At 37.0% G+C, this 26277-nt stretch overlaps 2 protein-coding genes across 3 annotated transcripts in view; one reads left to right on the top strand and one right to left on the bottom strand.

Moving 5' to 3' along the window:
• EEF1AKMT4 (EEF1A lysine methyltransferase 4) overlaps positions 1 to 5385 on the bottom strand; it is a 57371-nt gene extending 51986 nt beyond the window's left edge. The window contains exon 1 of one of the 2 annotated variants that reach the window (XM_053710341.1): positions 5194 to 5385. In XM_053710341.1, coding sequence (XP_053566316.1) covers positions 5194 to 5338 — 145 coding nt within the window. In that variant the 5' untranslated portion in view covers positions 5339 to 5385. The remainder of the gene's footprint in view (positions 1 to 5193) is intronic. The other variant, XM_053710340.1, reaches the window with a different exon arrangement.
• Positions 5386 to 5586: 201 nt separating this feature from the next.
• Positions 5587 to 26277, top strand: part of ALG3 (ALG3 alpha-1,3- mannosyltransferase) — a 36660-nt gene continuing 15969 nt past the window's right edge. Inside the window, exons 1-5 of the mRNA XM_053710338.1 lie at positions 5587 to 5824; positions 10961 to 11060; positions 11331 to 11478; positions 15827 to 15987; positions 25899 to 26019. Of these exons, the coding sequence (XP_053566313.1) occupies positions 5620 to 5824; positions 10961 to 11060; positions 11331 to 11478; positions 15827 to 15987; positions 25899 to 26019 (735 nt within the window). The 5' untranslated portion in view covers positions 5587 to 5619. The remainder of the gene's footprint in view (positions 5825 to 10960; positions 11061 to 11330; positions 11479 to 15826; positions 15988 to 25898; positions 26020 to 26277) is intronic.

Raw genomic sequence — 26277 nt, 5'->3', positions numbered from 1 at the left:
ACAAGGATAAGCTGTTAAACTGTCTATAATAGTATTAGATTCCGTCTATAAGCTGTATTCTGTACTTAAACAAGTCCCTATCTGGAAAGTCAGTTAAATTGCATGCAATACAAGAGAAGGAACTAACAATTTTTTATTGCAGAGCATAGTATTACTTATTTGTATTTAGGTCTGTTTTGTATATTTCTATGCCCTCTTTTATTTTTTTTGATCTTTCTTCTTTTTTACCTGAATATTGATTGTGGAAAATAAGGGTGGTTCTGATTTATTAGATAGGAAATATGCCCTATTCTAATAATACTTGAGTCTAAAAGAAGTACTCAATGGAACATTAGTTTCAGGATTGGTCAACTTTACATATACATGGTATAGATAGGGGTTTATTATTCACACATCCACTAAACCGAGTTTTCACTTTTTTCTGCTCTTCAAGAATTTGCTGAGCTCTGTGGCTCTATGTCTATCACACTAAATATAAACAGAGCTACTTACACTCTATTAAAATCCCTAATCCCACATAGTAGGAACATTAGGATTTAGGACTGGTGGATTCCACACATATATGGTACATATAGGTGTATATTATTCACATATTCATTGAACCACCTTTGCACTTTCTTTTTTTTTAAGAACCGGTTGAGCTCTTAGGCTTCTTTGTATATTACACCAAATATAAATATAGTTATTTACACTCTATCAAAATTACACTGAGCTACGCTGTTTGTACAGCCTTTTTTCCCCCTACCTATTTCCATTTATGGATACATTTTTAGGGATTAGCAGAACTGATATAAATACAATGCCACCAAAAATAAAAGACAGGACGCCCAGGTCAAGTATAGGCAGTTTAGAAACAGGTGCAACGGATTCCCTATTGGGTTCCAACACTATGATAGACACCAATAATTTAGTAAAACAAATTTCGGATCTATTCTTACCACATTTTGAAGAAGTTAAAACAGAATTAGTGACATTGACAAGTGAACTTAAACAGGTCTCAAGTAGGTTAGGGGAAATTGAGAACAGGATTTCAGATATTGAGGATCTCCAGCATACTCAGCAGACCTGTTTAAATACACATACTAAGACCATTGACACTCTGCAAGCACGACTTGACGACCTAGAAGATAGGTCGCAGAGAAACAATATGAAAATAGTGGGTCTCCCAGAGACTCCAGAATTTTCTGATTTGATAACTTTCACTAAAACTACACTACCAAGACTGTTAGATATGCCTTTAAATGGTATAGAGATAGCTGTGGCGAGGGCCCATAGATTGGGTCTAAAGAAAGATAATATCTCAAAATTTAAAAGACCAGTTTTAGTGAAGCTCTTAAACTTTCAAGATAAGCAGAGATTTTTTTCTTATTATAGGAAAAAAGGGGTTGTAGAGGCAGATAAAGAACGTATCTATTCCAAGATTTTTCCGTGGAAACTTTTAATAGAAGATTGATGGCTCCCTGGTGTACGAAATTAATTAATGCAGGATATAGAGCCACAATGATCTACCCGGCTAAAATTAAAATCTTCCTCGATACTAATACAATTATATTAAATACAGTAGCGGAAGTCAAGCAATTTCTGGAAAAATTAGAAACCTTGAATTAAGTTGTACATTGACTCTGTTCCTCTCAATTAAATGGCTATTTGGTGGGCTGTTCTTTTTTTACCACCTACTCTCTTTTTTATTTTATTTTTTTTTTCCTTCCTCTCCTTCTGGCCTCCTCTCTCCTCCTCCCCTCCCCTTTGGGCAAGGCCAGTAGCTCTGAAAAGGTATCGTAATAGATATGAAAAATTCACTTAATTTACTGTCTTGGAATGTGGGGGGGGGGGTTCCTCCCCTGCTAAAAGGAAAAAAATAATTCATCACTTGAAAAGCCACAAACCCAATATCGTTTTCCTGCAGGAAACTCATTTGAGCCTGCAGGAAACAGAGAAATTAAGAATGGGATGGATTGGGGAGGTGTATGCGGCTCCAGCAGTCAAAAGAAAGAGAGGAGTAGCATGTATTTTTAATAAGGAATTAGAATTCCAGCTAATATCCCAGTATAGGGACGTGGATGGAAGGTACCTTTTAGAAATAGAGATTAATAAATGCCACTATACATTGTGTAACCTTTATGCACCAAATGAGTGTCGGCCAGACTTTTGGGATGAGCTATATACAAAATTGGGTCAGTAGATTCCCAATTAATTATTGGTGGGGACTTTAATAGTGTTTGTGTCCCCCAGCTGGATATACTAAGATCAAGTGGCTCCTATAGGTCCAGAAAGGAGGCTAAGATTCTGGAATCTTTTGTGAAGGGTCTCGGGCTCAGGGACATTTGGAGAACAACATCCGGATGAGAAAATGTTTACCTGTGAGTCAAAGACCTTCCATACATTTTCCAGAATAGATATGTTTTTGGTGACTGAAAGACTCCTATATCTGGAAATTAAGACAGATATTAACAATATAGTTCTATCGGATCATGCCATTATCTCCCTCTCTATCCAGTTGGGGAATAACAGAGAGAATTTGTGTGGTAAATTTTTCCCCCCTCTTTTCTGCACTCTAATATCCATTTTAGGAATTGGCTTATTTAAAAATGGAGGGATTACGCCTCCGTAAATAAGGAATACCTTCACAAGACAGAAATATATTGGGAAGCCGTGAAGGCATTTCTCAGGGGGGAGATAAAGGCCTATATGGTCAAAAGGAAGAGAAAGATAAAAGGAACTTCAACTAACTAATGCATTGAAAAATAAATTTATAAAATATATTGATAATTCTAGTAGAGAGAATTGGACCATCTATCAGAGGGCAAAAAAAGAGAGGGAAATATTCTTGACACAAAATCAGCTACAAGATGAGCTCAAAAACAAAGCATTATTTGGTATCGTTTTACGTAAGAATGGCAAAAATGCTTGTCAATATTTCGAAAAGCAAAAAGAAAAATAATTACATAGGATCAATAATATCTGAAGGCCAAAAATGTAATACCCCAAAGGACATTAACAGGCAATTTTTTTTATTCTTCCAGAAGTTGTATGCCCCTGTTGAAGTTAATCAGGAAACTAAAAATAGGTTTTGGAATAGTATTAAGATTCCAAAAATCTCTGAAATACAGTTAAATATAATAAATAAAGAGATTACAGTGGAGGAGGTTTTAAAAGTTATTAAAGAGTCAACTTTAGGGAAGGCGCCAGATCCTGACCAATTGCCTATTGAATTTTATAAAGCACTTAAGGAGGAGATTGCCCCTATTTTGACTAAGCTGTTTAATAATTATTTTCTGTCACATTGTAAACCTTCCCAAACCTTTACGGCATCTAATATCACACTTATTTTAAAAAAGGATAAGGACCCAAATTCACTTGATGCATACAGACCTATTTCACTCCTTAATAATGATTATAAAGTTTTAGCAACTATATTAGCCTCCCGTCTTAAAAAAAGTATAGGAGACGATTATATAATGAGGCAAAATAAGTGAAGAGCTTTAAAGAAAGCTGCAGGATGGAAAATACTAGCATGGTGAGTAGTAACCATGTTACTGCAGTTGTACTCGGCAGTTTAATGTTCTTTTAATATCATATAATGTGTTTCTATCGTGAACAAGGCAACTGTATCAGCTGAGTTAAAGGGACAGTACACCAATTTTAATTTAACTGCATGTAATAGACACTACTATAAAAAAAGAATATGCACAGATACGGATATAAAAATCTAGTATAAACCCCTTTAAAATGCACTTAGAAGCTCCCAATGTAGCACTGTTGATGAGGTTAGGCTGGGAAACTCAGTGAAATGGGCTGACAAAGCAGGAAGAGTAGAACCCCCCCCCCCCCCCTTGCATATAAAGACCCTTTACATAAACAGGAGCAACTGAAGTCTAGACTTCAGTATACATCTAAAACGTTGGGGCTTGGTTAGGAGTCTAAAAATCAGCACAATGTTATTTTAAAATGAGCAAAACTATACATTTTTACAAAAACACTCCCAGATGCACTATATAAATAAATTATCTACAAAACATCTTTGTACAATCATGTCCCTTTGAGAGAGTCAGATATTTGATTACTGTACTGGTGAGGTTTATATATTGGTAGTTTCTTGCTATGACTTCTATTTCTCAAGGGCGAAGAAATTAAAAAACAATTTAGTTTTAACCATTCTGTTATCAAGAAAGTGAATTTTTAGTCAATGGAAGTCCAAAAACACTACCTAAAGATTATCAGCTTTATTAAATATTTTGGAAGACTACATAATTGAACAGATGTACAAGACGTAAGACAATAGAGTACAAAACTATTTGAAAAAATTAGAATTTTTTATTCAGATACAAACAATAGAAATGCAGAAACAAATTTTATTACAATTCAAAACTTGAGAGGAAAGGGGAAGACGCTGCGTTTTTGTTCCCCCCCCCTTTCTCACTTATTATTTCTGACTTAAAGGGACAGTCTAGGCCAAAATAAACTTTCATGATTCAGATAGAGCATGTAATTTTAAACAATATACTTTTATCACCAATTTTGCTTTGTTCTCTTGGTATTCTTAGTTGAAAGCTTAACCTAGGAGGTTCATATACTAATTTCTTAGACCTTGAAGCCCACCTCTTTTCAGATTGCATTTTAACAGTTTTTCACCACTAGAGGGTGTTAGTTCACATATTTCATATAGATAACACTGTGCTTGTGCACGTGAAGTTATCTGGGAGCAGGCACTGATTGGCTAGACTGCAAGTCTGTCAAAAGAACTGAAAAAACAAAAAGGGGCAGTTTGCCGAAGCTTAGATACAAGATAATCACAGAGGTTAAAAGTATATTAATATAACTGTGTTGGTTATGCAAAACTGGGGAATGGGTAATAAAGGGATTAACTATCTTTTAAAACAATAAAAATTCTGGTGTAGACTGTCCCTTTAAGGCAGTAAAATATTATGGAACAATGTGGTTATTTAGATATACATATAGGTCAAAATATGTACACAGGGGTTAAAAAAAGAAACCCCTTCCTTATAGGGATATGAATAATTTTCTTTGGTTTTTCTGCAAGTTTGAAATTTACCTTTTGGTAGATAATTTGAAAGCTTAATAACCTTATAAAATGAAATTTAAAAAGACATAGGCTGGTGCTCCCATTGACACTCGCTATGCAGCAGCACATAGCATAAGGATTCACAGGCGCTGTGTGTTATCAATCATTACCCAGCACTAGCCCACTGCTACCGGGCCGCAGCTCTTTCCGGACCAAACAGCTGAAGTCACTGTAACTCCCGAACCATTCATGACCACCGGTGTCTTCCTGTTCCTCCTGATACCGCGAGTCCCAATACACCTGCTCCTTGTACATTTTGACACGTGCTGCTTCCTGGCGGTGCAACAGAAAATAAGTCCGCCACAAATAGGGATGTCTACTAGTTTTAATTGCAGTTAGAAGTAACAGTGTTTACATAACCATTAACGCTTTAGGGACTACGTGTGCTAAGGCTTGCTGCCATGAAGTAAAACCTCCGTTTGTGCTTCTAGTCTAGGGATAACACCGGGCACCGCGAACATTTCTATAAACTGTTGTGTGGATCCATTCGGCAACTATTTGTTCCACCCGGAGAGGGTTGGCAGTGACACCGTATAATGTCCCCGGCTGCTGGACTCCGGAGAAAAGGGGCTGCCAATGTTGGGGGCTCTGGATCCCGTTCGCCCCTATGGGGAGCTATGCGTCATGGGTGGCAAAATAAACATCAGCTACTCGTTGATCCACGATATACCGCGCTGCTTGGGGCATGTCTGTTTCTGGCAGAGATTGGGGTCACATACTGGGTCATCCAGCGAGTGCCCTGTGAGTATAAGGGCGATGAATGTGTTCATGTAGAGAGTGAACTGTGGCTGGGTGTAGAGATGAAGTCTATCCAGAGAGTGTCGTGTGTGTGTAAGGGAGGTATGTGTCCCGAGTAGAGAAGTAATATACTATTATCAGCAGAGTAACCTGGCAGTAAATAGTGGGTTATAGCTGGAGCATACTGAGAATTCCTTATGAGTATAGAGAGGGAGATATCGAATCATCCATGTAGTGGGGAGCCAGGGTGATATGGAAAATACCCTGTGACTATAGATCTGGTCATTACATGTGGTCTTCGAGTACCCTGTAACTGAAGATGTGGTCAGTACATGCTATATAAATAGTTCTAAGGGATTTTAGAGATTGACTGTACCTGGGCCAACCAGATAATTCCCTCCTGAGTATAAAGTGGGAATTTATCTGTAGAAAATCCCCAGTGTGTATTACGATGGTATATATACAGTGGCCTGATTAACCAAAATATATATATTTTCCCTATTTTGAGGATTATATTGTGATAGAAGTGTCTCGCCATCACACCCAGAAACATGCTTAGTGAGATAAATGTCTCTTGAGATAAAATTTGCCTCTCTATATTTATTTGGGAAACCTTGTAGTCCTGTAGAGACCTCCTAGATAAATTAGCCAGATCAGAGAGCTTTAGAGATTCTGGCTCTTAGTTTATAGAAATTGGAGGTAAACAGAGTCCATCAGCATACTGGCAGTATAGAAAATGGATATAATACTGTAATCTCTAGAGCCTGGTTTCTCAACAGCCAAGCCGTGGCCCAGTACTGGCCTTGACGGCCCTGCTGGTGGGCCATGACCCCACTGCCTGCTCTGACTGACCTGCTGCTCCACACATAAATAATAACGGGTAGGCCTGTCAGAGTAACATTGCACATGTGCCTGTGTGCATGTAGCAGCAGTTCAGTTGGAGGACAGAACGGGACAAGTAGCAAACAGGACTGGATGTGGATAACGCAGGAAAGTAAGTGAAACCAGCCCGGTGACACTAATGAACCCACTGACACCAATGAAAGTATACATTTTCTTCCCCTACTGACACCAATGCATTTAAATATATATATATATATATATATAATTTATTTTTTTCATTATTATTATTATACTTTATTTATAAAGCACCAACAAATTCCGCAGCGCTGTACATTGGTACAACAATGATAAAATAATTATAAGAGACAGGACAAAATGCATCAAACAAATAAAGGAGGAATGGAACTTACAATCTAGAAGGGTAGTAGGGTTAAACAGAAGGTGGAGACTGCAAAGGTGAATGATGTTAGTACAGAGTTAGATGAAGGCAATTATTAGGTAAGTGGAATTAATTTGTTTCTGAGTTGGGTGGTAGGCTTCTTTAAACAAAAATGTCTTTAGGATGTATATATATTTATGTGTATGTATATGTGTGTGTATATATATATATATATATATATATATATATATATATATATATATATATATATATATATATATATATGTATGTATATATACAGGTGAAACTCGAAAAATTAGAATATAGTGCAAAAGTTCATTTATTTCACTAATGCAACTTAAAAGGTGAATCTAATATATGAGATAGACACATTACATGCAAAGCAAGATAGTTCAAGCTGTGATTTGTCATAATTGAGATGATTATGGCTTACAGCTCATGAAAACCCCAAATCCACAATCTCAGAAAATTAGAATATTACATGCAATCAATAAAACAAGGATTGTACATACCTGTAAAACAATATCGGACCTCTGAAAAGTATAAGCATGCATACTGTATGTACTCAGTACTTGGTTTGGGCCCCTTTTGCAGCAATTACTGCCTCAATGCGGCGTGGCATGGAAGCTATCAGCCTATGGCACTGCTGAGGTGTTATGGAAGACCAGGATGCTTCAATAGCGGCCTTCAGCTCTTCTGCATTGTTCGGTCTCATGTCTCTCATATTTCTCTTGGCAATGCCCCATAGATTCTCTATGGGGTTCAGGTCAGGTGAATTTGCTGACCAATCAAGCACAGTTTTCCCACGGTCATTGAACCAGGTTTTGGTGCTTTTGGCAGTGTGGGCAGGTGCCATGTCTTGCTGAAAAATGAAGTCAGCATCCCCATAGAGCTCGTCTGTGGAAGGAAGCATGAAGTGCTCCAAAATCTCCTTGTAGACGGCTGTGTTGACCCTGGACTTAATGAAACACAGTGGACCAACACCAGCAGATGACATGGCTCCCCAAATCAACACAGACTGTGGAAACTTCACACTGGACTTTAAGCATCTAGCAGTGTGTGCCTCTCCATTCTTCCTCCATACTCTGGGTCCTTGGTTTCCAAATGAGATGCAAAATTTGCTCTCATCAGAAAAGAGGACTTTGGACCACTGAGCAACAGACCAGGTCTGTTTTTCTTTAGTCCAGGTAAAATGCTTCTGACGTTGTTTGTTGTTCAGGAGTGGCTTGACAAGAGGAATACGACATTTGAAGTCCATGTCCAGGATCCGTCTGTGTGTGGTGGCTCTTGTGAAAGTCCCCAACACTTTTGAATGGCCTTTTCCTGACAATCCTCTCCAGGCTGCGGTCATCCCTGGTGCTTGTGCACCCTTTTCTTCCACACTTTTCCCTTCCACATAACTTTCTATTAATGTGCTTTGATACAGCACTTTGGTAACATCCAACTTCTTTTGCAATTACCTTTTGAGGCTTTCCCTCCTCATAAGGGGGTGTCAATGATGGTTTTCTGCACAACTGTCAGGTCAGCAGTCTTTCCCATGATTGTGATTCCTACTGAACCAGACTGAGACCATTTAAAGGCTCAGAAACCCTTTGCAGGTGTTATGGCTTAATTAGCTGATTAGAGTGGGACACTTTGAGCCTAGAATATTGCACCTTTTCACAATATTCTAATTTTCTGAGATTGTGGATTTTGGGTTTTCATGAGCTGTAAGTCATAATCGTCACAATTATGACAAATCACGGCTTGAACTATCTTGCTTTGCAAGTAATGAGTCTATCTCATATATTAGTTTCACCTTTTAAGTTGCATTAGTGAAATAAATGAACTTTTGCACGATATTCTAATTTTTCGAGTTTCACCTGTGTGTGTATGTATGTATGTGTATAGAAAGAAAGAAAAAATGATTCACAACCAGCTCCAGTCCACAGTTATAACATAACAAGAGATGCAAGTTAGTGAGTAGCAAAAAGCGGAGCGCATACACTTTCACAAAAACGCTATGTGTAACAATGTTCCATGAACTGAGCCGTATATGATATCAAGTGCAGCCTGAAATATTCACAGAAAGACCATAACAATACCAGAGGACGGTTACTCACCACCCCAGGTAAGAGGGGAAAATCTGACCAACAGGATCGTGCACAAGACGGCTGGCGTTTGTCTTCAGTATGCGCTCCTGCCGTGTCTAAACCCGGGCTCCAATGCACTTCCGGGTATCACGTGTTGCAATCCTCCAATAGCGGTCTGATAATCGGTCTCCCAACACGTCACTTAGAATGAACTGGTCCACAGCACAGCTGAGAGGTGCCCAAAAGCTGGTCAGAGAAAGTAGGTAGCTTGAATAGCAGAAGAAAAAGCCGGCACTTCTCCCAGGATGTAGAGTAAAAACGATCTTTATTTCATTAACATTAAAATAAGTAGAAAGGAATGCATAGCTAGAAAGTATGCTTTACATGTTTCGGCAATTATAGCCTTAAGCATAATCCCAGGTAAAAACAGCTAAAATAAATAGTGCTTGCCCTTCACTTATTGGTTGGATTAGACATGTGACTAATAGTACCTGAATGTACCTATGGGCCGACATTTAAGGTGGAAATAAATCATTCATGTAATCACTGACCTATATCTGTCAGGTCAGACTAAATGGCAACATAAATTATAGTGCATTGATAATTAGTCGCACTATACTAGTCTGGTGGCAGTGTTTTATTCATTGTGCATGGACATATAGTAAATAAAAAAATGAATGTTGTATTATGGAAGAAAACAACACATTTCTAATAAATAAAGTTTTGAACTTAGAGTCATGTGTATTGGCAACAATGAATGTGGAGATTTATTTAAACTAAATGTTCAGTAAGAAATTGTGACAAATATGTTATATATATTCCAATGAGCACTGCATATATTTATATTGCTCATGTCCATGCACAATGAATAAAACACTGCCATCAGACTACTATAGTGCGACTAATTATCAATGCACTATAATTTATGTTGCCATTTAGTCTGACCTGACAGATATAGGTCAGTGTTTACATGAATGATTTATTTCCACCTTAAATGTAAGCCCATAGGTACATCCAGGTACTATTAGTCACATGTCTAATCCAACCAATAAGTGAAGGGCAAGCACTATTTATTTTAGCTGTTTTTACTTGGGAGTATGCTTATGATTAAGGCTATAATTGCCGAAACATGTAAAGCTATACTTTCTTTGCATTCCTTCCTACTTATTTTAATGTTAATGAAATAAAGATTGTTTTTACTCTACATCCTGGTAGAAGTGCCGGCTTTTTCTTCTTCTATTCAAGCTATGTATGTGTATATATACATATACCAGACCCTGGACATGTCCAGATAAAATATACCAGGCCTTGAGATCACTTGGGTTTGGAATTCCTTCTCTAGAGAAGTATTATAGATTGAGAAATTCCTGAGACTCTCTAAAGATTGACCTGGGATTATAGTTAGGCTTAATACCTTGGTAATCACTAGAGCGATTCATGCAGTTAGAGCAAAGGATACATAATGTCACCCAGAGAGCGTTTTTTGAAAGTACAAAATGGGAATATACAGAATTATAAAATGAACACACTGCATGTATGAATAAAGTAGCTGTAATCATCCAGAGAGTGTCCTATGAGTAGACAAAGGCAATACCTGGGATCATTTGGAGGATTTCTTCTTTGTATAAAGCAGTGATACCCGAGGGTATTCAAAGCTTTCCTCATGAGTAGAGAGAAAATAAATATTCAGAGAGCAATATTAAGTATAGAGGTGTCGTGTAGAGAGCGTCCATTAACATATTTTAGCTGTTTAGTTGCTTGTATAGTGGTATAAGTTCTTTCTTTTTATGTATTTATATTTTTTATAATGATTCTCACCTCCAGATACAGAAATAGACTGGAAGGCTTACATGGATGAGGTTGAGGGCGTGCTTAATGGAACCTATGATTACACCAAGCTAGAAGGGGAAACTGGACCTCTTGTGTAAGTAGGACTGAGGTAGAAGGTCCAAATTGTGAGATTTTTTTTAAAAGAAAAACTGGGAAAATCTTTATCACTATGAGGTTGTTTTGGTCCTTTATCAGTAAAGGAGATGGTTCTGGCTTATGTACTACATATTTTAAGAATGATTAGGAGGGTTATTCCCAACTAAATACATTGTCTCTGTGAAAGTGAACTGACATATGTTTTATGAAGTGGTTTGGAAGTGGATTATAGGACCATGACCTTTAATTTTTTTTCCTGGTTTTGTAGGTATCCTGCAGGATTTGTATACATTTTCAGCGCCTTCTATTACATGACTGAGCATGGAAGCAACATCCGTCTGGCCCAATACATCTTTGCTGCACTGTATCTCCTTACACTACTCCTTGTGTTCCGCATCTATACGGTCACGAAGAAGGTGCAAATCAATAAGTAATTTCACTAAACATACAATTTTGTAATTATAAAACAACTCGCCTGAATGGGCCATTTTTTGTTTTCTTTTCATTAAAAGACAGATGCTATAAACCTGGTATAGTGTTTCTGCAAGAAATACCTTAGAACACAAGCTTAAAAGCAAATGGGTCAGGGAGGTTATAGTTAAAAGGAAGAGAGGTGTCGCCTTTTCGATTTAAAACCCCCCCTAAATAACTAATATAATATTCTATCTCAAGGATTAGACCCTGATGGGAGGTTTTTCATTATGGAAATTGAGATAAAAGGTTTACAACTAATGCTTTGTAATATCCATGGGTCAAATATAGAGACAACATTTTGGGATGATTTAAATGTTAAACTTTTGAGATATATCAGGAAGAGTCAAATCTTAACTGGTGATTTTAACATGACTTTATTAAACAGATTGCGTTATGGACAATCGTACTTGAAAATGATTGAATCTATCATTTTCCATCAATTTGAAATTGAGATATGTGGCATATCCAACACCCAGACTCAAGGTCTTTCACATGTGAGTCTAAAACCCACAAAGCTTTCTCCAGAATAGCTTTATTTTTACTTTTGCATACCATGTTTGGGTTAAAGATGAATATGGCTATTAAAGATATATCTGATCATGCCATTATTTTTCTAATAATTCAAATGAATGTTTCTCAACTCAATCAGATAACATGGCTATATTTTTCTTTCTGAGATATCTTTTACATAGTATACATTTTAAAAAATTGGTTACACAGGAAATGGAATGATTACTGTCATTATAATATTGCATATACTAAGAAAATTGCATTTTTTGGGAAGCCACTAAGGCTTTCCTTAGAGGGGAAATTAAAGTTTATTTAAGTAAATGGAAGAAGAAAAATAAATCCAGAGAAATACAGTTATCCAACCAAGTGAAAAAATTGTTTTAAGGCTTATATACATAATCCAACTAAAACTCTCAAGGATAAATATACTGCAGCCAGGCTAGAGAGACAAGTTTCTAAAGCAAAAATCATCACAGGAAGAAATGAGAGAGCACTATATAGTGGTCATTATGGGAAATCGGCTAAATATCTCGCTAGAATAGCTAAACGTAGGAGGAACAACAATATTATTCAGCTTGACAAAAATATTGTGCTGAACTACAGGTTAATATTCAAGCCTCAGATTACATTCCTATTTTAGGCAATCCAAACTTCTCTCCTGGTATATTCTATGGGGCCTTTGGTTGGTCAGAAAAGGGCCTCAAATATTTGGTTCAAATAAAAGTAGAGTCTAATGCAATTAAAACCTTTGATATTCTGTGTACAGAATTTAATATCCCTAGATCTAGCTTTTTTTTTTGCACATTTACAACTTGGATATCTATATGATGACCTGAAAATGAAATACGGTTCAAACTGGTGTCTAGGAGACATAGATAAGGGTATAAAATTATAGCAAGCCAGAGTTTATACTATATCTAGTTTTTACAATATACTCACCTCCAATTAAGGCCAGACACATTTAAATATCCTGATGCTAAAATGGCAAAAACAAATTCCAGACATAACAGTGGGGAAGTTGAAACATAGTATAAGTATAGTGGAGAAAACATATTTGTCTATAACCTAGAGAGAGTCTCACCTTATATTAGTCAATAGCTCCTATGTCACCCCGGGTCAGACTTTCCAAATGGTATACTAGGGAAACACAAGTTGTTCTAGATGTAGTTTTACTCAAGCAGATATCCTACATTGTTTTTGGTATTGTTCCCAAATCATCCAGTTCTGGAACAAAGTCACAATTTGGCTCAATAAATATCTAGAAAATAAGGTGTCCCTTCAATTAAGATATATATTTTTTTTCTACTGGGGGAAAAAAAAGTGTACAAGAAACTCAAATAAACAAGGTATACTAAAATAGCACTCATTAAAAACTATAGCCACATAGGTATTAATGCAGTAATTGCAATGAAATAATCTAATAAATATATAAATGTATCATGATAAATATAAAGAAACTATGTGGGTAAGGAAAGCTACCAATAATTCCTAGGGGGGAAATACTAATAGTAAATGTGAGTATGCATAATTATAAAGCCTTCCGGCAAAACATGTCAGGCAAAGTGGGATTCATAGGGTCCAAATTTTAACAATAGTAGTAGTGGTTTCCAGCGTGGTTTGCACGCAATTTCAGCACTTTTTTTTTTTTTTTACATTTTTATATTATTGCATTTATAACTCCTGTGCTGATAGTTGTTAATAAGTGCTATTTTAGTATACCCTCTTATACATTTTTTTGCCAGAAGAGTTTAAAGGGACAGTCAAGTTCAATTTTTTTCAATAGGGAATATAATTTTAAACAACTTTCCAATTTACTTTTATCACCAATTTTGCTTTGTTCTCTTGATATTCTTAGTTGAAAGCTAATTCTAGGAGGTTCATATGCTAATTTCTTAGACCTTGAAGACTGCCTCTAATCTGAATGCATTTTGACCACTAGAGGGCATTAGTTAATGTGTTTCATATAAATAACATTGAGCTCATGCACGTGAAGTTACTCAGGAGTGAGCACTGATTGGCTAAAAAGCAAGTCTGTCAAAAGAACTGAAATAAGGGGGCTGTTTGCAGAGATTTAGATACAAGGTAATCACAGAGGTAAAAAGTGTATTTATATAACTGTGTTGGTAAAGCAAAACTGGGGAAGGGGTAATAAAGGGATTATCTTTCTTTTCAAACAAAAAATCTGGTGTTGACTGTCACTTTAATGGTATATAGCACCGTGCCCTATTTATAGATCATTTTATATGACAATAATGAGGGGGTCACTCTCAAATACATCTAAAAAAGGGAATTTTCAACTGTAGTGCCATTATTTCTCCCCTTTTTTTTTTAGTAAATATAGTATTCCAACACAAATCTAAGTCTTTGTATAGAAAAAAATATTGTGCTCTTTTAATAGGACCTAATTTTGAAAAAATGTTAATTTAAATATCCCCCCAATATTGCTGAATTTGTTAGAGCTCTTTATATTCAAATTACTATGGAATAATATAATCTCTGGATTCATACAGGCAAACAATTAAAATAGTTTTTCACTAAGTGGATAGAGGTTATTAAATCTTTGCAAATGAACGCTCAATTGCAAATTATTTTTCCATTTCAGGAGTCAGATCTTTTCTCTTTTTATATTCATAATGGTATGCTCCCATCACATTGGTCAATTTGACTTAATGACAATGTGGCTGTTACCCGTTATGGGGATAAGAGTCGAGAGGAATTAGACTAGGACGGGACCTAGATGGATCATTTTGTATATCTTTATGTAAGCAGGGATGAGGAATTTTGCAGAAAATCTTTCCAAAAAGGAAACTATTACCAGCCCAATCTACTTGTCCCATAAAAATACCAGTGTTCTCCTGACCGCCTGGCTACAATGTTAGCCAAAATTAACCTAAAATTAGCCAGTATTAAAAATGTAAAATTTGTATTACATAAATTATCATTAAATACATTTATGTTAAATTATGTAATTTGTGCTTTAGACAAATAAAAATTATATAATAGAAAATATTAAACTGCCCCCACCCGGCTACTTCATAATGCCACCTGGCTACTTCAAAGTGCCACCCGGCCATCCCTGTAGGGTTACTGGGGACTGTTAAGGTAGTATAGTGTTTGCCAGGGCACACGCTATCTATTGCAGAGTAAATAGTGCAGTGAAAATCTCATGCCCCTCCCCTTCTGGTGTTAGCAACTGACCAATCATGGAGTTAGTTACTGGTGACTTAAGAAATGTCGTTAATGACATTACTCCTGACTTCCTTAGGCTGTTTGCCAAACCTAATTGCTAGTGGTGGGTGACTGTAGATGCTTCTGTTGCACTTAACTACTCTTCAATGCATACCGCTTACGTGGTGGAGGCTGCACATACATCAGAGTCCTCTAAATCACTAGTTGATCATGGTCGTCCCAGTAACAGGGTAATTCAATAGGGATGGGCTTTAATGTATATATAAACATTAAAATATATATATATATATTGTTTAGTGAAATAAAATCTCTAATATTAACGGTTAGATCTCTCTTTTACCCATCAACAAGCCCTTACTCTACTATTCTGCATAGGTAAAAAAAAAAAAAAGAAAGAGCACAACTCGGGCTATGCAGATTCCACACCTATATGAGGTTGCACAATACCCATGAGAATTCTGGGATTCAAGTATGAAGAGATACATATTAATGTGCTTCCTTTGATATCAGGCACACATTACACAGCTTGCTTATTTCAGAATACATTGTTCTTCATTAATCACACACAGCTATTTTTGTTTCCCTGTATAGGTCCCTCCATATGTTTTCTTCTTCATGTGCTGTGCCTCATACCGTGTGCACTCTATTTTCCTTCTGAGGCTCTTCAATGATCCGGTGGCTATGGTTATCTTGTTCTTTTCCATTAACTTCATCCTTGAGGACCACTGGAGCTGGGGTTGCTTCTTCTACAGGTGACATTTAAAGCAGGTGATCTTGTGCAACAGTGTGTTGCTCAAATCCACACTTAATTACCATGTGTAAACTCTTTATTTTATAAGTCCTGAATCATTTTTTATTTTCTCAAAGTTTTCACATATGAACAAAGTAAATAAAATAAGGTACTACATTCACAGGCATTCAACAAATAAAATACAAATGTATCGCTTTGTCAAGGTAACAATTAGAGCGGGCAGTCAGAGTAAGATCTTCATTGAGCTCTGCAGGGACCCAGTAATGTCGAGATAGCTAATAAAAAGAACAAATACTTTACCCAAGAGTAAAGTTTAGTACTAGGTTATAACATACCTTAGTGGTTTCTCCATACATATATAAGTAACGGTAATCTCAGAGAGTTATCCTGACATTAATTTACAAATGCTCTATTAGGACTACAATGTCCTACAGGATTATCAGTCTGAGGGGGCTCGGTCATTTGCTATACCTATCCTTGTAGTATTGTTTATTTCCTCTGAGTACATTATCCATGGCTCCCACACCTGTAAGAATCTTTCTTTTTGGTTAAGTATATCTGCCGAAATACTAGATAATTAAAATATATATGCAATCTTACGTAATACAAGTGTGAAGGAAGGTATTTGGCCTCTCCAGTACCGGGCAATAATTAATCTAGTCGCTGTGCAAATGGTCATCAGTTTATTCTCCCATGATGACAGGCTAGGGATGTATTGGTGCAGTAGGGCTTGTAAAGGTTGAAGTTTAATTTGTGTAGTGATGACAGCGCTAAGCAGTGTCGAGGTATGTGTCCATATCTGGGCAACGCAGTGGCATTCCCACCACATGTGCATGTACGTGCCCCTCCCTCCACACCTCTAAAGCATTTAGAAACATCATCACGGTCATTTCTCGGCAAGCGTGTCGGATGCAGGTACCATCTGTAAATGGTCTTTATATAATTTTCTCTGAGATTATCACTAAGGGAAAAAGAGCAACCCCTGTTTAAGGTATTAACCCATTCTGCATAGTCGCAAGTAAAATTAAGTTCAGATTCCCATTTTAGCATAAAGTGTTCTTTATTATTTGCGACTAGCAGATTGAAAATGGGGTAAATCTTAGCATGGCACTTTTAGGTCTATTTCTGGATAAACACAATAGTTCAAAGCCAGTGGCGTTGCTAGGGGTTTTAGAGTCTAGTATTGCTTGAATTCTCAACTTAAGTTGCAGGTAATGGAACCATATGTTGGTGTCAGAGGGGTCTAGGTCAGCATATTGATTAAAGGATAAGACAGAGTTATTTATGAAAACATCAGCAATTCGGTACAGGCCTCTGTTAGCCCACTTATCTATTACTAGAGTCGGGAGGAGAGCCGCCAAAGAGTCCAGAGGAGTTACCCTAGAATGTTGTGAGATCAGGGTGTATGAGGAGGTTAGTCTATCACCACAGAAAGACCGTATGTGCTATGGCAACAAATTGTTGCCATTTAGGTGGTCTTGTGTTTCTACCTGCCCACAGTATTTTATGTATGGGATTTATCTGTACTAAGTCTGATTCCAATTGAACCCATCCAATCTTATCATGAGCGTTGTGCCATAGAGCTGCCTGTGCCATTCTGGCAGCGTAGTAATAGGAGACTTAATGTGGTACTCCCCTTTTTATGTTTTGTTAAGGTAGACCGATTGATCCTAGGTTTTTTCCCTCCCGAGATAAAGTTGTTTGTCTTTTTGGATTTGGTTTAGCGTGGCCACTGGGACTGACACCGGCAGAGACCTGAAAAAGTAAAGCAGTTTAGGGAGAATAGTCATTTTAGAGGTCACTATCCCTTCATAAAAGGAGATTTTCTCTTTACGGTAGTCCATTTGTTTAGGAGATTTTTAATCTGGAGGAGCATTGTTTTATAGTTAAGCGAAAACAAGGCTTAATGTCGTTGGAGAGAATAATCCCCAAGTATTTGAGTCCCTTAAGCGCCCATGAAAATCTAAAGTTTAATTCGAGAAGTTTTTTGGTGTCTGCAGGCAAGTGTATTTCCAAGCCCTCACATTTAACATTGTTCAGCTTATATCCCGATATTCTACCGAATTGTTGTAGCTTATTGTAAAGTACAGGGAGAGAAATTAGGGATCTAGTAAGTGACAATATCATGTCGTCCGCGAATAGAGCGATTTTATACGTGGAAGTTCCCACCTCAATACCCAAAATATCTGGACAATTTTGTATCTGGGCCGAAAGAGGCTTTATGCACAACGCAAAAAGCAATGGGGACAGCGGGCAGCCTTGTCTCGTACCGTTTTTAATCAGAATATCTTACGACTGATATCCGGCAATCTTGTTAAAAGCCTTGAGCCCTGAGTATAGCGCTTTGATTGCCTTTAAGAATCCCCCTCTAATCCCGACCGTCTCGAGTATCGTGAACACATAAGTCCAATTAACCCTGTCGAATGCCTTCTCTGCATCCAACGAAAGGAGCAGAGAAGGCACTTTTGTTTTATCAGCAAAATTGATTAGGTCTATGGTTCTGCAAATGTTGTCAGGAGCCTCCCTATGAGGGAAGAAGCCCCCTTGGTTTGGGTGTATTAAGGTCGTCATAAAAGGTTTCAATCTGTCTGCTAGGATTTTCGTAAATAACTTGATGTCCTGGTTTATAAGTGAGATTGGCCTGAAGTTTTGACAATGTTGTTTATTTTTTTCGGGCTTAGGTATCACTGAGATCCTAGCTAACAATAGATCAGAGGGAATTACATTCCCCTCTAAGATGTGGTTAAAGATTTTTACTAGTTGCGGGGCTAAAATGTCTTAGGGTTTTGTAAAATATTCCTGGGAAGCCGTCTGAGCCTGGGGCTTTAGCTACTCTTGTATTTTTGATTGCTGTTAAAATCTCTTGTAATGTAACTGGGCCATTAATTTTTTCTATCGCTTCCTCATCAAGGGAGGATAAGTGACAATTTGTTAGAAAACTTATTTCCTCTAAATGTTTTGTATGATTTTCTGGCTTAGGTAGGTCATATAACTTTTGATAAAATTTAGCAAATGTATTAGCTATTTCCTGGGGGTTATTAGTTATTGTCCCCTCGGGTGTTTGGATTTGAGGTATCGTGGTAATTCTGGTTATGTTTTTTAATTTATTTGCCAGCATTTTATCCGGTTTATTCGCGAATATAAAGTAGTGTGCATCCAGTATCCTAAGTGACCTATAAACCTCCTTATCGAGAAGGCCCTCCAACTCACTTTTATTTTTATTTTATCCGACTAAGCAGAGAAGCCGGGGGTTCCTCTTGCTCTGTTGGGACAGATCTAGCTCTAGCTTAAGTTGGTTTAATTTAACTGTCTGTAGTTTCTTTTGTTTGCTGGTAACCGGAGATCTTTAGAAAGGCTGACAGCCGAAATGCGTAGAAACCTTAAAGATAGCTACCAGCTGAACGCTGATATTACGAGGAGAGCAACAACCTGGTTAATGAAGTCTCTGAGGGAGAATAATAACCAGTCAAAACCAAGGTCTGGAAGAACGGATCCTGTACCATTATCTTCGGTTACATTGCCAGTAACAGAAGCTAAAAAACATTAAAACTGCTGACAAGAAGTCCGTGAGATTTACCAACACAGAGAACCCGGTAGCTACCAACCAACGTCATTCACACGAGGGATTGAAGTCTCTTTCACTGTCCGGTAAACGGAGGCTGGATTACACAGCGCTCCCCCGGAACCATCTGTCCAGGTGAAACACCTCGTCAAAACAGTGCACTGTTTACTCGGAGGAAATCAAGAAGAAGAACGGAAGCCTAAAAACCGTATGTAAAAGAAAATAGATTAACACCAAAAGCAGTTGTATCACTGAATTATTGTTTTTTTTTTCTTTTCAACTGAACCTTTTTTACTGAACTTTATTACGGTATATTTAACCCTGCATGGTGGTACTTTTAAAAGAGAAATAACCATCCAGAGACATTGACGTAAATAGTGCAAATAACAAAAGTTTGGTCATTACCTTGGTCTTTATACGTATATATATATATGCCAATTAAATACGCATTAATATCCTTAAAATGGACTAAAAAGCTGTATTTTTAATGCCGCAATATTAAAATCGACATTTTGAGTAAATTGCCAGGAAAGTTACATTTTACATAAAGTCTTAAAAAAGGACATTTTCTCAGAATCAAAAAAAGCCTTGGGAATATTAAATTGAAAGAAAAAGAAGGGCTATTATACTGGTAACAAACATAAAGAGACAATCACTCTAACGGAAATAATGTATAACATTGTATAACAGTGTGTTTTATTTTGTATTACTGTCAATATTGTTAGATACTCTAACGATCTTACCATAAAATATTAACTATATGCATACATTGTGAGGATTTATATCAGTCTGTCCTAAAGAGGATATAATATTAACCAGACACCAGTGTCTTTTTTAAGGAAGAATATGTTTTTTTAACTCCTATATAAAGCAAAGGAGCTTGCTGGAAAGGGCACTACGCTATCAGGGAGCTGGGGGGGGACACAACACTTTAAAAAAAAACCTGCAGCCAATATAAATTACATTACGCTGCTTTCTGCATATAGCATCTTACAACAACTTCTATTTTCATATGCGTTTGTCTATTAGGGTATTAAGTAGTTTAAGTGTTTGTTTTAAGAAAAGTTCACCACCTTCTAACTGGCGAGAAAAAAATGTGTGATTTGAGAGACAATTTCATATGTGCCCCTGGAACTCCCATGTTCAGCCCATTTTTTGTAAAAACAACAATTACTCGTATTTTATACTTATACAGGGAGTGCAGAATTATTAGGCAAATGAGTATTTTGACCACATCATCCTCTTTATGCATGTTGTCTTACTCCAAGCTCTATAGGCTCGAAAGCCTACTACCAATTAAGCATATTAGGTGATGTGCATCTCTGTAATGAGAAGGGGTGTGGTCTAATGACATCAACACCCTATATCAGGTGTGCATAATTATTAGGCAACTTCCTTTCCTTTAGCAAAATGGGTCAAAAGAAGGACTTGACAGGCTCAGAAAAGTCAAAAATAGTGAGATATCTTGCAGAGGGATGCAGCACTCTTAAAATTGCAAAGCTTCTGAAGTGTGATCATCGAACAATCAAGCGTTTCATTCAAAATAGTCAACAGGGTCGCAAGAAGCGTGTGGAAAAACCAAGGCGCAAAATAACTGCCCATGAACTGAGAAAAGTCAAGCGTGCAGCTGCCAAAATGCCACTTGCCACCAGTTTGGCCATATTTCAGAGCTGCAACATCACTGGAGTGCCCAAAAGCACAAGGTGTGCAATACTCAGAGACATGGCCAAGGTAAGAAAGGCTGAAAGACGACCACCACTGAACAAGACACACAAGCTGAAACGTCAAGACTGGGCCAAGAAATATCTCAAGACTGATTTTTCTAAGGTTTTATGGACTGATGAAATGAGAGTGAGTCTTGATGGGCCAGATGGATGGGCCCGTGGCTGGATTGGTAAAGGGCAGAGAGCTCCAGTCCGACTCAGACGCCAGCAAGGTGGAGGTGGAGTACTGGTTTGGGCTGGTATCATCAAAGATGAGCTTGTGGGGCCTTTTCGGGTTGAGGATGGAGTCAAGCTCAACTCCCAGTCCTACTGCCAGTTTCTGGAAGACACCTTCTTCAAGCAGTGGTACAGGAAGAAGTCTGCATCCTTCAAGAAAAACATGATTTTCATGCAGGACAATGCTCCATCACACGCGTCCAAGTACTCCACAGCGTGGCTGGCAAGAAAGGGTATAAAAGAAGAAAATCTAATGACATGGCCTCCTTGTTCACCTGATCTGAACCCCATTGAGAACCTGTGGTCCATCATCAAATGTGAGATTTACAAGGAGGGAAAACAGTACACCTCTCTGAACAGTGTCTGGGAGGCTGTGGTTGCTGCTGCACGCAATGTTGATGGTGAACAGATCAAAACACTGACAGAATCCATGGATGGCAGGCTTTTGAGTGTCCTTGCAAAGAAAGGTGGCTATATTGGTCACTGATTTGTTTTTGTTTTGTTTTTGAATGTCAGAAATGTATATTTGTGAATGTTGAGATGTTGTATTGGTTTCACTGGTAAAAATAAATAATTGAAATGGGTATATATTTGTTTTTTTGTTAAGTTGCCTAATAATTATGCACAGTAATAGTCACCTACACACAGATATCCCCCTAAAATAGCTATAACTAAAAACAAACTAAAAACTACTTCCAAAACTATTCAGCTTTGATATTAATGAGTTTTTTGGGTTCATTGAGAACATGGTTGTTGTTCAATAATAAAATTAATCCTCAAAAATTCAACTTGCCTAATAATTCTGCACTCCCTGTAAGTACGAATTTAGTTTTTTTTTGAGGGGGGTTTGCATCTCCAGTGTACTTTAAATTAAGATTTACACTGTGCATATTTAAAGGACCAGTCAACACATTATATTTGCATAATCAACAAATGCAGGATAACAGGACAATGCAATAGCACTTAGTCTGAACTTCAAATGAGTAGTAGATTTTTTTAATAACACATTTCAAAGTTATGTATGTTTCCACTCCCCTTGTACCATGTGATAGCAATCAGCCAATCACAAATGCATATACGTATAGTCTGTGAATTCTTGCACATGCTCAGTAGGATCTGGTGACTCAAAAAGTGTAAATATAAAAGACTGTGCACATTTTTTTTAATGGAAGTAAATTGGAAAGTTGTTTAAAATAACATGCTGTATCTGAATCATGAAAATTTAATTTAACCTGAGTGTCCCTTTAATACAATTTATTCCTGTGTAGTTTAGATACAAATTTTACATTTTTGATAAAATACGATTTTTGGTGAAGAATTTTGTTATGATTTTTGATGTACCTTAACAATAAAATATTTTTCTGTAAATAGTTCAATTATTTGTTTTCTATGATTTTTTTTAATTTATGAATTTTATTGTGCACTTTTGTAATGTATGCATCTCCTTCCCATACAAAAATGCAGTGTACGTCCCTTATTGAGAAGACCCTGTTTTCAGGGTAAAAAGTGGCTTTATAGAATTCCATCAGGGAAATAGAAGGGCAGGCGAGCATGGTTATAGAATCTCACCATCCCAGAGAGCTTTAGAGAATAGGCTCCATAGGGCTAGATTTATCAATGTCTGGCAGACATCTTCGCCCCTGTCCACACGACATTGCTTCTCCGTATTTATCATTGCACGCTATGGCTAGTGTGCAGTCAGTGCCGCTACCTGCTTGAATATGCAGCCAATCACTCGCAAGCATGGGCGGTCAAACTCCCTGGTCAGAAAAGTCCAGGGTGATTGCACGCCACATACCAGGTGCTGAAGTGGGTTAAAGGGACATGAAACAAAAAAAATAAATCATGATTCATATGGAGTTTACAATTTTAAACAACTTTCCAATTTACTTCTATTATCTAGTTTGCATTGTTCTCTTGGTATGCTTTGTTTAAAAGAATGCCTAGGTAGGCTCAGGAGCAGCAATGCACTACCGGGAACTAGCTGCTAATTGGTGGCTTCATCCTGTATTGCAATGCTGCTCTTTTAATAAAGAATATCAAAGGAATGATGCAAATTTGAAGTAAATTAGAAAATTGTTTAAAACTGTATGCCCTATCTGAATCATGAAAGTGAAAACGTTTGGGTTTCATGTCACTTTAAGAAGCAGCGGTCTGAGGCAATCGCTCATGTGAGTCAGTTTGATAAATCTGGCCCATAGTGTGATTTATCACAGCCAAATACTTCACTTAATCAGAACACAACTATGGCTTGTTGTAGCTTGTTGTGGAATTATGATCCAGACAAATTACTTTACAAATATTATACAATTTACTGAAAAGGCAGATGATGAAAATCACTGTATGGCATAAGCACCTTACATTGGACAACCCAGGTGTTGCTTTTTTAGTAAAAGCAATTTAGTACATTTTGTACAATTTAGTAAATTGTATAATAAAACATTCTACAGAGCCAGACTTTAAGCATATCAAATTACAATCAAATGTGACTATTTTACAAGAATGTTATGGTTTCTAAACAGATGACTAATATAATGTATAGGGTTTTTTTCTGAATAACTTATCTCAACTAGATTAATATAAAAAAACCAACTATTGCTTCATATATACAGTGATAATAGATAATGTTTACTTCACAGAGAGGTTAAAATGCATAGAGATTGAAATGCCATAAATTCACAGTCCTACCAGGTATAATTTCTAAAATATCAAATTCATCTACATTATAGCCTAAAAATTATATATATTTTTTAGGATTATACAGACAAAGAAAAAAAATGCACTGACAGTGCTACTAAATACCTGAATAAACCTGAAGTGGCCTCAGGTCAATGGTCCTTTTAAGGTGTATATATATTAAATAACAAATAACAGCAAGGTGCTTATTTAACATAATTTGTTATGCATTCTGTTATACTCATACAGATATATCTATCAAACTTGTAATATAATGTAGCCAAATAATATATTAGATCAGTTGTGTATAAATAGGCAGTATGTATTAATGCACTCTTTGCGTACCCATACCATATGCGGTCTGCATGAATTTCACACAGATTGTTTTAAAATGTTTGTATTAAGTCATATAAAATAATCTGCTTTTTACTTTAGACTAATAATGTAATGTGGTGCAGAATATAGTTTTTGCAAATTTATGTTTATGAATTTCTTTTATCTTGATCACTACTGGCTAACTAAGCATACGCGATTAAACCAAAAAAGCACCATGCACTTCATATTACATAATTATGATAAATCATTTCTGCATGTTCTAGACTGCCTTCCTATTAGTAGCTGCAGGAGAAAATCTCACGCAATAGCATGTATCATGTGTTCTTGTGATGTGTCTAACAGCATCAATCACAGACTAAATTGTTTGTGTCAACAGTGTGTACTACATTGTGTAAATAAAAGTGACAAGTGGATGAACAGTGTTTGTATAGAATAATTAAAAATAACCTTAATTTGTGCAAATGTAATTTAAATAATGCACTAAATGCTAAAGGTGTTAGTTTTAGCAAGCTTGGACAGAATGCGTGTGTGACGAATAATAATCTGACAGACAAATGTCCGGTCTGTCTGAGAACCTTTAAAAGCATATCGTGGGGGGTGGGATCCATAGTTAGGTTCCCAGAGGCACTAGTTGTTCCCAAGGCTCTGATTAGAACAGAACTCTCTGGAGCGTATCTGCCGTTATGCGTGATCTGATTGGTCTGTGTCTCCATGAGGTCACCGGATGCACAACCAATCGGATAATGGATAGGGTTTGTCGCTAGTGTGAGAGCAGGTTAGTAACCATGGTTACTGATCAACTGATTATTTCACCTGTGCTCTAGTTAAGATATAATGAAACTCTGGCCTGTTAAGGGTCCTGAGGACTGGAGTTGAGAAACACTGATTTAGGAGATTTAATTCTGGGTGTGTAAGTTATATTTATTTTCATCCCCTGGTAGACCAAAAATGTCTTGGTTTTTCAAAGAAGTGATGTTGATTATTGCATGTTGATTATTGCATGCATTTGTTTAGCGATGTCCTTCCTTCAGCTCCACTGTGGCCTCAATATATATTTTAAACCCCCCATGTATGCTATGTAACCTTATTGTATCAGAGCATTGATAGAAGTCAGATAGGGCAGCTGTAAAGTCATTAATATTAACAGCAGAAGGACTGCAACTTCTAATTGTCTGTACCTCCCACTTGAGTTGGTGGATAAAGCTAGAAAGTATTCATGAGGGGTTAAAATAATGAAGGTACGGCACATGAACTTATAAAATACACATATTTTTTTGTCCCTTTTTATTATGTGGATATTTGTATGCCCTCTGTTGCTGTCTGTAACAGATGTTTGTGCATTTTTACACTATTTTAACAAACTGTTTTCTCCATTCCTCCTTCCCAACTAATATACAGTTTGGCTGTTTCTGTGAAAATGAACATTCTCCTGCTGGCTCCAGGACTTCTCTACCTCCTTCTCTGCCGCTTTGGGCTGCTTCGTTCTATTCCCAAGCTCTGCATCTGTGCCGTGCTGCAGGTAAATGTCGCCTTTATTCCATAATAATAATAAAAAAATCATGTGTCACAGCACAAAAATAAAAAAACGGCATTAAAGGAGTTTAGGAAGTGCATGAATACATTTGATTTATTCTGGGACTTAAAACAATGGTTGCAGTAATGGTGAGTTCCCAACCCTCATTTGACAGATTTTGTAGAATTGATGCCAGGTACACATACTCCTACAGTACCTCCCAGAGTAAATTACCTTGATGTTGGGTAACCTCCCCCATCTTCA

This window comes from Bombina bombina, chromosome 4, assembly GCF_027579735.1.
Source record: "Bombina bombina isolate aBomBom1 chromosome 4, aBomBom1.pri, whole genome shotgun sequence".
In the NCBI taxonomy this organism is placed as follows: domain Eukaryota; kingdom Metazoa; phylum Chordata; class Amphibia; order Anura; family Bombinatoridae; genus Bombina; species Bombina bombina.
Note: the sequence above shows the minus strand (reverse complement) of the source record. Positions and strands in the feature narration are given on the sequence as shown.